This window comes from Mustela putorius, unplaced genomic scaffold (assembly GCF_011764305.1).
Source record: "Mustela putorius furo isolate JIRA1106 unplaced genomic scaffold, ASM1176430v1.1 tig00000997_pilon_pilon_pilon, whole genome shotgun sequence".
Lineage (NCBI taxonomy): Eukaryota > Metazoa > Chordata > Mammalia > Carnivora > Mustelidae > Mustela > Mustela putorius.
In genome coordinates this window covers 6,396,114-6,409,959 of record NW_025421527.1, presented here as the reverse complement: position 1 = coordinate 6,409,959, position 13,846 = coordinate 6,396,114, and the positions used below count along the sequence as shown (strand labels likewise).

At 55.7% G+C, this 13,846-nt stretch overlaps 2 protein-coding genes across 6 annotated transcripts; both read right to left on the bottom strand.

Annotated features, from left to right (window-relative positions):
* Positions 1 to 6,899: 6,899 nt before the first annotated feature.
* On the bottom strand, positions 6,900 to 9,093 carry S100A6 (S100 calcium binding protein A6). 2 transcript variants are annotated; one of them, XM_013049940.2, is made up of 3 exons: positions 9,003 to 9,093; positions 7,418 to 7,576; positions 6,900 to 7,136 (listed from the first exon to the last, which is right to left on the bottom strand). In XM_013049940.2, the coding sequence occupies exons 2-3, from the start codon at positions 7,553 to 7,555 to the stop codon at positions 7,002 to 7,004; spliced, it is 273 nt and encodes a 90-aa protein (XP_012905394.1). In that variant the 5' UTR covers positions 7,556 to 7,576; positions 9,003 to 9,093; the 3' UTR covers positions 6,900 to 7,001. The 2 variants fall into 2 exon arrangements, with proteins under 2 accessions (XP_012905394.1, XP_004780450.1); XM_004780393.3 differs by lacking the exon at positions 9,003 to 9,093 and adding an exon at positions 7,917 to 8,052.
* Positions 9,082 to 12,175, bottom strand: S100A5 (S100 calcium binding protein A5). 4 transcript variants are annotated; one of them, XM_013049939.2, is made up of 3 exons: positions 12,116 to 12,175; positions 10,893 to 11,039; positions 9,082 to 9,270 (listed from the first exon to the last, which is right to left on the bottom strand). In XM_013049939.2, exons 2-3 carry the CDS (start codon positions 11,028 to 11,030, stop codon positions 9,127 to 9,129), a joined length of 282 nt encoding a protein of 93 aa, XP_012905393.1. In that variant the 5' UTR covers positions 11,031 to 11,039; positions 12,116 to 12,175; the 3' UTR covers positions 9,082 to 9,126. The 4 variants fall into 4 exon arrangements, with proteins under 4 accessions (XP_012905393.1, XP_012905392.1, XP_012905391.1 ...); XM_013049938.2 differs by lacking the exon at positions 12,116 to 12,175 and adding an exon at positions 11,330 to 11,551; XM_013049937.2 differs by lacking the exon at positions 12,116 to 12,175 and having other exon boundaries at positions 9,082 to 9,267; positions 10,893 to 11,304.
* Between the last annotated feature and the right edge of the window lie 1,671 nt (positions 12,176 to 13,846).

Genomic DNA, 13,846 nt, shown 5'->3' with positions numbered 1-13,846 from the left:
GAGCCTGAGTCCTCCTCTCTCTCTCTGCCTGCCTCTCTACCTACTTGTGATCTCTCTGTCAAATAAATAAATAAAATCTTTTAAAAAAATTAAAAAAAACTTTTTAAAAAAGGAAAAGAAAGTTATATAATTCATTTCATTAACAAATAAAAGAGAAAATTCAGCAATCATCTTTTTTTGTAAGATTTTATTTATTCATTTAGAAAGAGAGAGCACATGAGCAGTGGGTGGGCCAGAGGCAAAGAGAAAATCTCAGGCAGACTCCCCAGTGAGCATGGAGCAGGACATAGGGCTGGATCCCAAGACCCTGAGATGGGGACTTGAGCCGAAGCCAAGAATTGGCTGCTTAACCAACTGAGCCACCCAGGTGTCCCACCAGCCATCATCTTAACATATGCAGAAAAAGCATTTTTAAAAATATCAATTCCTAATTTTTTTTTTTTTTTTTTAGTAGACTCCACACCCAGCATGGAGCCCAGTGTGGGGCTTGAACTCAAAACCCTGATATCAAGACCTGCACTAAGATCAAGACCTGGATGCTTAACTGACTGAGCCACCCAGGCACCCCTCAACTCATTTTTTTTTTAAGATTTTATTTATTTATTTGACAGACAGAGATCACAAGTAGGCAGAGAAGCAGGCTGAGACAGAGAGGGAAAGCAGGCTCCTTGCTGAGCAGAGAGCCCGATGTGGGCCTCAATCCCAGGACCCTGGGATCATGACCTGAGCCAAATGCACAGGCTTTAACCCACTGAGCCACCCAGGCGCCCCTCAATTCTTTTTTTTTTTAAGATTTTATTTATTTACTTGGGAGAGAGCATGCACGAGAGAGCACCAACGGAGGAGAGGCAGAAGCAGGCTCCCCACTGAGCAGCAAGCAAAGTTTCTGAATATAAAGTCAATACAAAACTCAGTAACAAAAAGGAAAGAAATTCTGTCACATGCTGTAATATGGATGAACCTTGAAGACAGGACGTTAAGTAAAATAAGCCAGTCACCAAGAAACCCAATACTGTATGGTTTCCCATGCATGAAACACCTGAAGCAGGCAAACTCACAGAAACAGAAAGTAGCTTGCTGGTTCCTGGGGACCAGGTGAGGGTACAAAATGGAGAGCTATTGTCTGAGGGATGTAGGATTACACTTCTGCAAAATGAAAGCCATCTGGAGACCCGTTGTCCAACAATGTGAACATACTTAATGTACAAACCTGTACACTTAAAATACCAAAGATAGGGCTTGTCTTGGCTCAGTCAGTTAGGCCTTCGACTCTTAGTTTCGGCTCAGGTCATGATCTTGGGTTCAGGAGATCAAGCCCAACATAGGGGTCCATGCTCCGTGGGGAGTCTGCTTGAAGACTCTCTCCCTCTGCCCCTCCCCCCCCCATTCGATCTCTCTCTCTCTCTCTCTTTCTCTCTCTCAAATAAATACATACATCTTTTTAAAAAATTGTTAAGATGAGGGGGCACCTGGGTGGCTCAGTCGGTTAAGCCTCCGATTCCTGATTACAGCTCAGGTCAGGATCTCACGGTTAGGGGATTAAGTCCAGAGTCAGCCTCCACATTGGGCATGGAGACTGCTTAAGAGTCTCTCCCTTCCTCGCCCTCTGCCCCTCCCCCCTCAAAAAATGGATAATTGGTAAATTTTGTTATGTTTTATATGAAATAGGAAATGTTTCAGTATTTTAAAACTCAATTAGGGGCGCCTGGGTGGCTCAGTGGGTTAAGCCGCTGCCTTCGGCTCAGGTCATGATCTCAGGGTCCTGGGATCGAGTCCCGCATCGGGCTCTCTGCTCAGCAGGGAGCCTGCTTCCCTCTCTCTCTCTCTGCCTGCCTCTCCATCTACTTGTGATTTCTCTCTGTCAAATAAATAAATAAAATCTTTAAAAAAAAAAACTCAATTACATTTCTATACCAATAACAGAAAAAAATATTTTTTGAACATGCCATTTGCAACAATGTCAGTAAAACTGTACAAGTCAGTGCCTATGGATGAGAACAACAGCATGCTATTCAAAGACATTAAAGATCTAAACAAACAGGGAGGTAAACCTTCTCATAATCGTGGATTGAAAAATTCAATATTCTCCACATGGTCCACAGAATCCGTGCAATGTCAAACAAAACCCCAAAATCCCAAATTCTGTGGCATTAACAAGCTCAACAAGCTCACTCTAAAGCATATATTTTAAAGTAGAGGGCAGAGAAACACCAGAGCCTGCAGCGGGTTGGAAACCAAACCTGTTATGTACCCACGTGCAAGAGAGAGGGACCCGTGGCACTACATGCTCCTGAACTCTGCCCAGTGACTTGAGCAATGTGAGGACATTTGTGTCCTATGCGAGGAAGACCATCGAGGATGACACAATTGCACCTGGGAGGTTTTTAATGGACTAGAAGATTGAGGACTGTTTCCTTTGGGAAAATAAAGACAAAGGAATACAATCCCCAAATAATAAATAAGTAAATAAAAATGGAGGGCCAAGAATAGCCAAGAAAATGACGAGCGAGGTGAAAGGTTTGCTGTACCACATATCAAGGATTATTATCAAAATATTTTTTTAATGTCTAAATGTAGGATAGTACTGGCAGAGAAGTAGATCAATCGATGGAACAGAAACAAAGAAACAAATCCATACTACATGTACTGCATACCTGGGATTACAGAGCGATGGAGAAAGGATGGAATTTTTAATTCATTTTTCTGGAACATTTACCTACGTGCAAAACAATTAGATTTGATTCCTTCATCACACCATATAAAATACATGGTATTATTCCATCTATACAAAGCTAACCATAATGCAAAAACACATATTGTTTAGAGATGAAGATATTAGTAGTAAAAACTATTGAAGAAAGAAGAAATGATGCACACAATGACGGGACAGTGGCTCCACTTGGAGGGAAGGAGGTGGGATGGGGGAGTCCATCCAGGGAGTTGAGAGGGAAAGGTAACCTTCATTTCTTAAGGTTCTTATAACACGATTCTTATATCTTAGATGTGTTCCGCAAATCCTTTAATATGACAATATGTAATCGTTATAATGTAATTAAGTAATAAGTAATTAAGACATATAGGAAAAAAAGATGAAGAAATGGCCAACTATGTCATGATCAGATGCACACTAGGACGCCTGGCGGGGTCAGTCATTAGAGCAGGCAACACTTGATCTCCGTCATCAGTTTGAGCCCCACGTGGGGTGCAGAGATTACTGACAGAAAGAAAACTTTTTAAAAAATGCACACTAGTGAACTGGCAAGGGAGGGCCCAGCTCTGACACGTGCCCAAGCAGAGGCTCTCACCTCCCCCGAACTCCGGAACTCCGCCTTTTCACTCATTAAATGGGCCTAACAATACCAGTGCAGATCTTCTGAGAGTCACAAAAGGCAATGGACTTGAAAGTGCCTTGTAAAGGGGGAGCCTGGGTGGCTCAGTGGGTTAAAGCTTCTGCCTTCAGCTACCGTAGTGATCCCAGAGTCCTGGGATGGAGTCCCATATCGGGCTCGCTGCTCAGCAGGGAGCCTGCTTCCTCCCTTCTCTCTCTGCCTGCTTGTGATCTCTGTCAAATAAGTAAATAATATCTTAAAAAGAAAAAAAAAAGTGTCTTGTAAAAATAAAAGTGCTACACAAATGTAATGTGGTGTTATTCTTTTTTTTTTTTTTAAGATTTTATTTATTTATTTGACAGAGAGAAATCACAAGTAGAGGGAGAGGCAGGCAGAGAGAGAGAGAGAGGGAAGCAGGCTCCCTGCCAAGCAGAGAGCCCTATGCGGGACTCGATCCCAGGACCCTGATATCATGACCTGAGCCGAAGGCAGCGGCTTAACCCACTGAGCCACCCAGGCGCCCCAATGTGGTGTTATTCTTAATAATTTCCAATTTGCTGGGCAGGGAATAGAGAGCTGCAGCCTGGGACTCGGTCCTACCCCTTCTGCAACCCCTCCATGGGCTCACAGAAATTGGCAGGGGCCCTGCTGCTCAGCTTCAGGCCTCAGCCCCCCCCCCCCCCCCCGCTGAAGGGTCACTGTCAGTCCGCACGGTGAGAGGGACAAGAGCCTCACCTGGGGCAATGGGGTCACATGGCCACTTCCTCTCATCCGCAGGTGCACCTCAGTGGAGAGACAGACAGCGAATGAGCCCCTGCATCTGAACCTCTCCCTCTCCTCTACGACCGACCCCTACTCCATCAGGGGAGCTCAAAGGGTTCACTTCAACTTTACATCAACTGGAGTCAAATACCCGAAAAACCAACAGCCCGTGCACCACCCCACACCACCCCCACCCCCAGATCCCATTGGAAATGCTGCCTCCTCCCACCACCACCACTTCCCCAAAAAAACCTTTAAAATCATACCCTGGGGCCACCCGGCTGGCTCAGTCAGTAGAGCCTGGACTCTTGGCCTCGGGATTGTGAGTTCAAGACCCACATTGGGTGAAGAGATTACTTAAAATAAAAATCTTAAAAAAAAAAAATCATAGTCTCAAAGCAAAGGGAAAGATTTGCTTCCTATTTGGGATTTGTTTCATTATTTTATTTTTTAAATCCATGTTCCCGTTCCCTTCCACTGCTGTGGGGAAGCAGAAGCTAAAGGACAGACGTCTTTATCCAGCAGGTGGACTGCGCACGTGTATGCGTTCACTTCAGCCTCCGCGGCTCCCCAGAACCGTGGGGCTGAGCCTGCCAGAGCTGCTCCGCCCTCGCCCTCCGGGACAGCTCCTGCTCCCCCTTGGCACCAAGGTTTTTGGGTCCCTGGAAGGGGGAAAGGGGCCCAAACCCTAATCGTCTCTGCAAACCGCCGTCCTTCCCTGGACCGGCTCGCGCAGGTGCGTCGCAGAAGAAGTCTTAACCGTAACCCTAACCTGTACCCGTACCCGTACCCTAACCCCGTAGAGACCGGTTGCCGGAACCCAGAGACCCCGCCGCTGGCGTTCCCCGGGCGGGCAAATCCCGTCTCCCGAGAGCCGGGGCTGCGGGTCGCGCCGAGACCGACCCTCCCCAGAGCTTCAGGAAAGCGGGCGCCGCCCTCCTGCCGGCGTCCGGCTCTCGGCCCCGCACGAGGGCGCCCGCTCTGCGCCCCGAAGTGCCCGCGGTGGAGGCGGCGCCGGGGCTGGGAGAGCCGGGGCTGGCACGGGGCTCTCCAGCCGGGGGCCGCAGCCCTGCGTCCCTCCCGCTCCCCCTCCGCGCCCGTCCCACTCCCCGCGGCGCAGGAGGGGCAACTGGGGGGGGGGGGGCTTCCTCGACTGTTCTCTCTTCGCAGCCCCGGGGAGAAGGAAGATTCTCTCTTCGCAGCCCCGGGGAGAAGATAGACAGTTCGGCAAACTGGGGCTCCCAGGAAGTGGGGAGGAAAGAGAGAAGGAGCCGATGGTCTCCCTCCGAGGCGCCCAGAACCTACGAAGGAGCGTGCCCAGCCCGGACGAGGCCTGGAGGGGAACAGCGACAAATGCCCCATTGCCCTTAGGTCCAGTTTATCCCCTGCCCCACACCCTGAAACCTCAAACACAAACAATGCATTCAGACGGTAATTCCATTAGTCATCCTCCCTGAGGGGCCGAGAGCCCGGCTTGGTTCCCACGGGGTGACTGGGCTGACTCAGGCCGCGGCTGCAGGGATGGGCCAGATCCGGACTGACCGGAAGGCTGAAAGGCTCGAAGCTGTGCTTAGCCCAGCCCCTAGGACCCCTCCGTGCCCCCATCGTGAGGACCCCGTGAATCTCATGCTCCTGCAGCTGCCAGCTACTCAGACCACCGCCCCCACCACAAAAGACAGAGACAGACTCTTAAAGTAGGCCCCCCACCTTCAACTGGGCCATGGGCGGCTGCTGTGGGCTCAGCCGGCCAGTGGCCTCTGTCCTGCCAGGCTTGGGGCGTGCCAGACGCGCCCCCCCACCCCCGCCCTTCAGTCAGCACACCCAGAGCACAGCAGGCCTTTGTCTTCTGGGACGCTGCTGATGAGGTGGGAGGCAAAGGCAGAAAGAAATGTAAATAAAAGTAAACGCCCTTACAGCCTGCGTCCCGACATGCTGCACCCTTTGATAAAATACTGGAGGCGGGCAGACTACAACCTTCCTCCAGGAAGCTCCCTACAGTCTTAATGTCAACGCTTTGCTAGAGGGAAAAACCTTACTCAGCTGGACAATAGCCAGGCTTCTGGAGAGTCTGCTTTAGCCTGCAGAAGTCCTTCTGGAACTTCTCTTATCTTACTTCCCCCAACCCAGAGGTGTACAATTAGTGGTTCCTCACAATCCTGGGACAGCAGCTCTTTCTGCCCACGGGTCCTGTCCCTGTGCTTTAATAAACCCCCTATTTGCACCAAAGATGTCTGGGGGGGGGGCACCAGAGTAGCTCAGAGGGCTAAGCTTCTGCCTTCTGCTCAGGTCGTGATCTCCAGGTCCTGGGTCGAGCCCCCCCACCCACCCATAGGGCTCTCTGCTCAGCGGGGAGCCTGCTTCCCCCTCTTCTCTCTGCCTACTTGTGATCTCTGTCAAATAAATAAATAAAATCTTTAAACACACACACAAACACAAATATGTCTCAGGAATTCTTTTTTGGCCGTTGGCTCCAGCCTTCGCCATCCTCAACAACATTCAAAAATTACATCACCAGGACTATCTCTGCCCCACTCTGGACCATCACAGCCTGGCTTGGGCATCATTTCCTTCCCCACCCACATTCCAGAACCCTCTTTCCTGGGAACCACGTGAGCCTTCCTTAAGAAGCCTTCGTCCAGGGCGAGACCCTTTTCTAATTTGCCTGCAGTCACCTTACAGGCTAGCAGCAGTCAGGGTGGCCCCAGGTGTGGGGCCATGAGGTGACCATGAGCAAACTCTGATGGCTGGCACAGCACCAGTAAGAGGAGGGAACAGAAATCACTAGGAAGCCAGGACACGGAGGCAGACTTGACCAAAAAATGATATTTATTGAACAGTTATCCACCACAGTATTTCAGTATTTGACTTAGGCAGGCCCGCTCGAGGGTGTCTCCACCTCCTGATATGTTTTCAGCCCTTGAGGGCGTCATTGTAGATCAAAGCCAAGGCCCCCAGAAAGGTGACATATTCCTGGAAGTTCACCACCTGGTCCTTGTTCCGGTCCAGGTCCTCCATGAGCTTTGCAATGTCAGCATCCTGCAGCTTCTAACGTGTCAGAAGGGAAATCCAGACTCAATGTGATGAGAACCTCTGATTCTCTCCCTTGCTCCCTCCAGGCAGCCCTCCCTCAGACAGGGGACCCTGCGCTCTCCTCGTCAAAGACATTGGCTTTATTGCTCCGCTAGGCTCCGCTGGGAACTGACCCGTGGTCCCAGGAAGCTGTGTGGGCTCGGGCCCCAGAATATGGGTAACTGAGCGTCAGATGCACCTGGTCCCTCCCTCTCCTCACCCTGCTTCCCGAAGGGCCGGGGAGCGGCCTTACTCACCGCGCCGATGGTGAGCTCCTTCTGGATCAGCTCCTTCAGCTCCTTCTTGCTCAGAGTGCTCTTATCGCCTTCCCTGCCCGAGTACTTATGGAAGATAGCCACGAGGAGGCCAATGGCCTGGTCCAGGGGGCACGCCATGGCTGGGCGCTGGGCTCAGAGCTGGGGGCGGAAAGGCTGGTCAGTGCCGAAGGGCCCCACCCGCCCACATTCACATTCCCTAGAGCTCTGTCCCCAGCCGCACCGCACCGGTGTCACCAGCGGGAGTCGGCTCGGGGCTTGGTGGGAGGGAGAGGCAGACCCGAAGGCCCAGAGGAGAGAGGTGGCCAAGCAGCAGCCGGACCACGGCCGAGAGCCAGCCACGGGGGCTCCAGAGGTCGGGGAGGAGGAGGGGGACCGCACACCCGGCACACACCCTCCCGCAGCCCGGGGTGCACTCGGGGGAGCCACCTGCCGCCCGGGGCCGATTCACCCCAGGGCGGGCGGGCCCTCGAGGACTCACCGCTCGGCCGGGAGAGCGTCCGCGGACCCGCAGGGCGGCGGCCAGCGCGCCTTTTAGCGGCCGCGGGGCGGAGGCCGGGCGAGTCAGAGCCCCCCCTAACCCCGCCCCGAGCACCCCCCCGCCGCCGCCGCCTCCCGGAGCCAACCCCCCCCCCACACCCCGGGCCAGCCCCACCGCGCCCTCCGCGCCGCCCTCAGGCCCGCCCGGTCCAGGCCCGCAGGGCGCCAGCCTCGGGCTGTTCCGGTTCCCGGCACGGAACGGGGATCCCAGGGGAGACCGTTGCCAGCCAGGGACACCGAGCTCCCGGCCAGCTCCCCGGCCCACGGCGGGGGCGGGGGGGCTCCCTAGAGGGTGTTTGGGGACAACCCCGGATGGAGGGGGAGCGGCCAGTGGTCTGTAACCTGGGATTCAAGGGACATCTGGAACACCCACCCCTCCGCAAAAACGAATTCCTACCGCCACCCTCACAACTCACAACCCTCCCTCCCCGGCGCAGCCCGTCCCCTCCCCCGCTCGCCCCCTCCCCCGCCCCACACCCCAGCCTGGAATTCCGCCCGCGGCCTCCTGCCCGGCGGTGTGCGCGCTGCGCCCTCCGGAGCTCCGTACGCTCCGGTGGAAACGGTTTCCAGACCCTCTCCCGAGCCGCAGAGGGGAGTGAAGACAGCCGGAAGCCCCGGACCCCACAGAGGACTGGGGTGGGGCGGGGCGGGCTAGCCCCCCTCTCCGGGGGAAGTGGGGAAAGGAGGCTGGCGAGGAGGCCTCCCGTGGCCTCAGACTGGCTTGTCCACCGCCGCCCTCGAGAGCCTCCCCCAGCGCCCGCACCTCCTCTGCCCTGTCAGAGCGCTTCCTCTTAGCTTTCTCTGCGAGGCAGGGGAAAGCCTGGCCCAACTGCCCCATTTTCCGGAAGGGCAAAACTAAGCCCAGGAAGTTCAGTGACATCCACACCGAGGAAGGGACGAAGCCCAGGACCCTAAATCCCGGAGGCCCTCAGCCCACTCGAGGAGGCGTTCTCCCGTGCCCCGCCCCCACCACCACCCCTAGGCAAGGGGGACAAGACATCCTCAAAACCAGCCAGGAATGGAAAACCTTTATTTGCCGTGCTGGAAGGGAAGGCGGAAGCAGGGTCCATCCAGAAGGGAGGCGAGGGCAAGTGGCCAGAGGGGAGCTGTGAGAGAGACTGCGGAGACCAGGGGGAGGGGCTGAGCCCTGGTCATTTCCTGTCCTCCAGGAAGAAGTCGTTGTAGGCCATGCACAGTGTGGTGAGGAACACCGAGTACTCCTTGAAGTCGATTTCCTGGTCACTGTTCTTGTCCAAGCTCTTCATCAGGTCATCAATGCTGGTCTCCTTCATCTTCTTCAAGGGAAAGGGACAGGTCAGCGACCCCAAATAGCCCTGCATCACCACCGCAGGGCGCCACCACAACCGGGGAAGACAGCCTCAGGGTGACTCTCAGCTGAGTCCCCAACACGGACGGTCTCAGCCCCCAGCGCACACCCAGCACCGGGCCCGGCGCCATGCGGTGACACACCTTGAATCCAAGCAATTGTCCCTAGGGAAGCCGGCCCAACCGCCCCTTTCCACAGCACTTCCCACCATCCAGGAAAATAGTGGTCTGGACGTTATACAGCGTCCAACAGAAATGCCTTGGAGACTGTGTGGCACTGAGCATGATCAGAGGTCTTCTGTCCCTGCAGAGGGTAGCTGAGACCTGACCCAGACAGCATGCCACGAAAGCCACGTGTCAGAGCCCAGAAGCCACCGCGGCCTTCCCTTCTGGGACAGCTTGCTGCTCAGCTGTGTGGAGATGAGGCCGGGGCTCAGCCATGTTCTGTCTGTCCCCTGCTCTCCCCTGCTCTCCCAGACCAGCTCCACAGAGAGGATGAAACATGGCCCTCAGGTGAGACAGGAAGAAAACACAGGAGAGTTCTGCCCTCCCCTCTTCACTGCCCGCAGTTCCCACTTTTCCACAGGAGACACACGTCAGGACAAATGGAGATGGAAACAGCTTCTCTGTGACATGGTCCTTGCCCCAGCATTCCCCAGGCCCTCTGTGCTCTGTAATTAACCCCTGGGGACCCGCCACCCCTCCTTTTGCCCTCGTTAACTTCAGGATGCGGAGAGCCTGGCGGGAAAGCCGGAGGGCAAGCTTCGTGAAACCCACACCTGCTCCTGTCCGCTGCCCGAGGGAGGCGCACCAGGGTTCACAATGTGACTGGAGAGGCCCCAGGACTAGATTTTCAAGAAAGAAGGAAGGACTCGACCTCTTACTAGCTAGGTGTCTTTGGACCAGTTGGATAATGTTTCTGAGCCTCTGTTTTTTCGAGCTGTAAAAACAATCTCATTTCCTCATAGGCTTTCCCCTCGGTCAGCCACCTCCCCCCTTCTCCATCTGGCGAGAAGCAGTCTGTCTCCTTCCATCCTTGTGTTCCCAAACGAGCAGGACACTTTTTGTTCCCGTGTCGGTGCCAGCTGAGAGCCCTGGCTGTACGGGACCCACAGGCAGAGGCCCGGCCCTCGAGCCTCGCACAGCTCGAGCTGGGCACCCTGGGGCCTTGTCCCCCACGATTCCTCACACAGGCTCTTCAATGGCTCCGTGCGCCCGGCCTCAACACACAAGGCTCCCCGACCTCTAGGCCTTGGCGCAGGCTGGAATTCACCCTCTGGACGCGGCCCTGCCTCCTTCCCAGGGAGACCCAACTCACCTCCCATCACGGAGGCCGTGCACCTGTTGGCCCAAGATGTCCACCTTCTTCCTTAGTCTCTGTCAGTCCCATTGGTCACCCTACTCCAGGCTGAGTACTGGGAGAGCAGAGCACTGGTGCGTGTCCCCTCTGCTGGTGCTCTACAGATGCAGAGCTGGGGCATCCTACCTCACAGAAGGGGCACCCCTACAGTGGTGTGGTGCTTCTTCTGTTCTCTTCCTCCCCCGTGGTGTGGGAGAACTCAGGCTTTGGGCTGGGGCAAGAGTCACCTACCTCTCCAAGACACAGCTCCTTCCTGATCAGCTCCTTTAGTTCCCTCCTGCTCAGGGTCAGTTTGCTGCCTTCTCTCCCCGAATATTTATGGAAAGTGGTGACCATAGTGGTCAGGGCCTTCTCAAGAGGTGTCTCCATCAGTGAGCTCTGGAGGGTGAAGGGGGAGGGAAGAACCACCATTCCCGGAAAGCCAGACCTGCTGCTTCCCCCATCGCTAGTCCAGCCCCAAGGCAAACAAGGAATAGCCAGAACCACGAGACCCTCCAGCCCCTATAGGAGCCGACACATGCCCCTGCTTAGGAGATGCTGAAAAAGGGCTCTAGGGGCAGATGACCTCCCCGCGAGATGAAATGGTGGCAGACGAAGGAGCCAAGAAAGGTCCCCTGGCCCATTGACCTCGGGCAGTCACTCCCCAGAGGCTGTCTCGCCCCAGTCACCTTCCTGTGCCCGGGCGCCTGAATCACCGGAGCGTGCGAAGTGTCCCATTACGGAGGTAGAGGACAAGGCAAAGACAGTCCAGGCTTCAGAGGGGGGCTGGAGCTGGACCTGGGAGCTAAGATCTCAGCAGGAAACAGGGCAGAGTTTGCTGGACCTGTCCCGCTGGTCTCAGTCTCTGGCCCACAGACCTGCACACAACCAGCACTAGGAGGGGAGGGCCTATCTCCAGGACTCCTCTGAGGGCAGGATCCAGAGGCTGGGTGTGAACGTGACCCTCCAGGTCCTTTAGCATGGCCACACCTACCCAAGGAAGAGGCCACTCCTATGACTTAGGAGGGGGACAACACCCAAGAAACCTGGGGGCTCCAGGTCAATCTGTGTAGAGTCCAGAGCAAGAAGGAAGAAGCAGCTGGCTTTCACCTTCGCCCAAAGCCCACCTAGTGATTCTTGAGCTGGATCTGTCATTCACCTCTCGCCACCCCAAAACCTCAGCATCATGCCCCCTCACACTCCAGAAGATTCAGCCATGAGCACAGGGGAGGGGAGGGCCTCTGGGCGTCAGGGACAGCACCCCAGCTCTTCTGAGTGCAACTGCATACCCAGAGCCCCTTCCCCAGAAACTCCGATAAGCCCTGCTCCACACTCCGCCCTCCTTCCTGAGCCCATGTCTGCCCAGCATGCCAGGCCTTCCTTGGTGGTGGTCCCCAAGGCTGTCGTGGTCTGGCCTCACCGCCCCACTTGCCCCACCGCACAGATGAGCAGGAAGGTGAGTAGGAAGGACTCACCAGGGAAGGCGCCAACAGACAACCACACAGCACAAACAAGTCTCCCTCCCACCACTCCCTGCTTTTGTTCCCTTGCTCTGGTCCCCAGGAAACCAGAGGAGGGAGAGCCAATGAGGAGAGGGACCTGAGAAGGCCCAGGTCAGAGCCTCCTGGGACAGGGCTGGGGAGAAACCCCTCTGCCAGTCTTGCCTTCCTTGTTTCCCAACAGAGCGGAAGGGGGCATGTTGAGCTCATTGAGGCACACACATCTTCAGTTCCAGAAGCTTTATTTTCCCAACCAGCACTCAATCTGATGGGACTACAGGGGTGGAGGAGAAACCAGGAGCCCTGGGAAAAGGAGGGAAACGTGGCCCAACACAGGGCACCTCCTCACAGCCTTCTCACACCCTCCTCACAGCCTCCTCACACCCTCCTCACAGCCTCCTCACAGCCTCCTCACAGCCTCCTCACACCCCCCTCACACCCTCCTCACACCCTCTCCACACTGCGCCTCCGGTCCACACGGGGAACAGAGCAAACACAACTTGAGATGGGAATCCACGAGAAAAGATGTTCCCTGCTGAGGGCGTGGAAGTCAAGGTCAAGGTCATTAGCAAGCATGGAGTCGAAGCCTAAGATGCCTCGCTCCTCTTCATGGGAAAGAGTTGTCATAGACGTGGAACAGCGGCCTGGGAATCAGCGACATGGAAGGGGTCCAGGAAGGGTAGGCCCAGATGACCTCAGGGCAGGATGGAATGGAGCAGGGGCGGGAGAGTGGCCTGAATCAGAGCAGAGACACTTCTACCACCAAACGGTTAAAGTATGAGAACGGAGCTGAGTCAGACGGCACCTGTGGCCACAGCATCCCCACCAGGCCTGGACCCTCCGCCCTGCGCCCCCTCTGCCCCGCTCCGCCCTGACCTGGGCTGGCTAGGAGAGAGAGAGAGAGAGAGGGAGGCAGCAGGGACTGGTCGCTGAGCAACGGGAGTTTCCGAGGCGCGAGTGATGCAGGAACATCCCCGGGGGAGGGCACTCCCTTAGAAGATGGGCGGCCAGGCCCTGGCAGAAGGGGAGGAGGCAGGCTTTTTCCTGGACCAAAATCCTAGCCAGGCCTCTGCAGTCACACTCGGGGGAACATCTGAGTCACCTGCCCCACTGCTCTGACACTGGAGAGAAAAACAGGCTGTAATGAGAGGAGAAAGCTTGCAAGGAAGGCCCCGCAACCCCAGGCCCGGCCTGCAGGAGAACGTCCATCACCCATCAGCCTGTAACCTGATGAGACACGACATCAGGCCTGGTGTTTTCTGGGGGAAGAAAAATCTCAGTTCCATTGATCAGATCTCGTGTCTGGAATTTCATCTCCAAAATTAGGGCCGCCTCCCACCCCCTCCCTCCCTCCGACCCCAGCTACCATCCTCGCTCTCCCTTTTGGGGTCCTTTTGTCCCTCTCTGAGGGACCACGACCCTGACTGCTAACAGCCCTCCTCCCAGCCTCGCTGGTGACATTCTCGGGCTGCTGCAATGCGGTGGTCTCCTTCCACATGGCCTCCCTGGCCTAACCACGGACAGGAGGGATTCACCCATCCCTGGGCTGGAAACTAGGGCGCTGGAAGGGGCCCACAGGGCAGGGCCCTCGTGATTCAGCTCCTTGCCCCAGGGCGCCCAAACTCCATTCCAGGCCCCAGCCAAGAGCAGATGTGACCTTCCGTCTCTCCAGAGGCTGAGGTGGGAGGGGCCAGTCTGCTGGCAAAG

Coding starts and splice junctions, on each gene's coding strand:
- S100A6 (XM_013049940.2), bottom strand. CDS start 7,555: ATGGCGTGCCCCCTGGACCAGGCCATTGGCCTCCTCGTGGCTATCTTC. Junction 7,137..7,417: donor AGGAGCTCACCATCGGCGCG/GTGAGTAAGGCC, acceptor CTGACACGTTAG/AAGCTGCAGGATGCTGACAT.
- S100A5 (XM_004780394.3), bottom strand. CDS start 11,072: ATGGTGGTTCTTCCCTCCCCCTTCACCCTCCAGAGCTCACTGATGGAG. Junction 9,271..10,892: donor AGGAGCTGTGTCTTGGAGAG/GTAGGTGACTCT, acceptor TTTCCCTTGAAG/AAGATGAAGGAGACCAGCAT.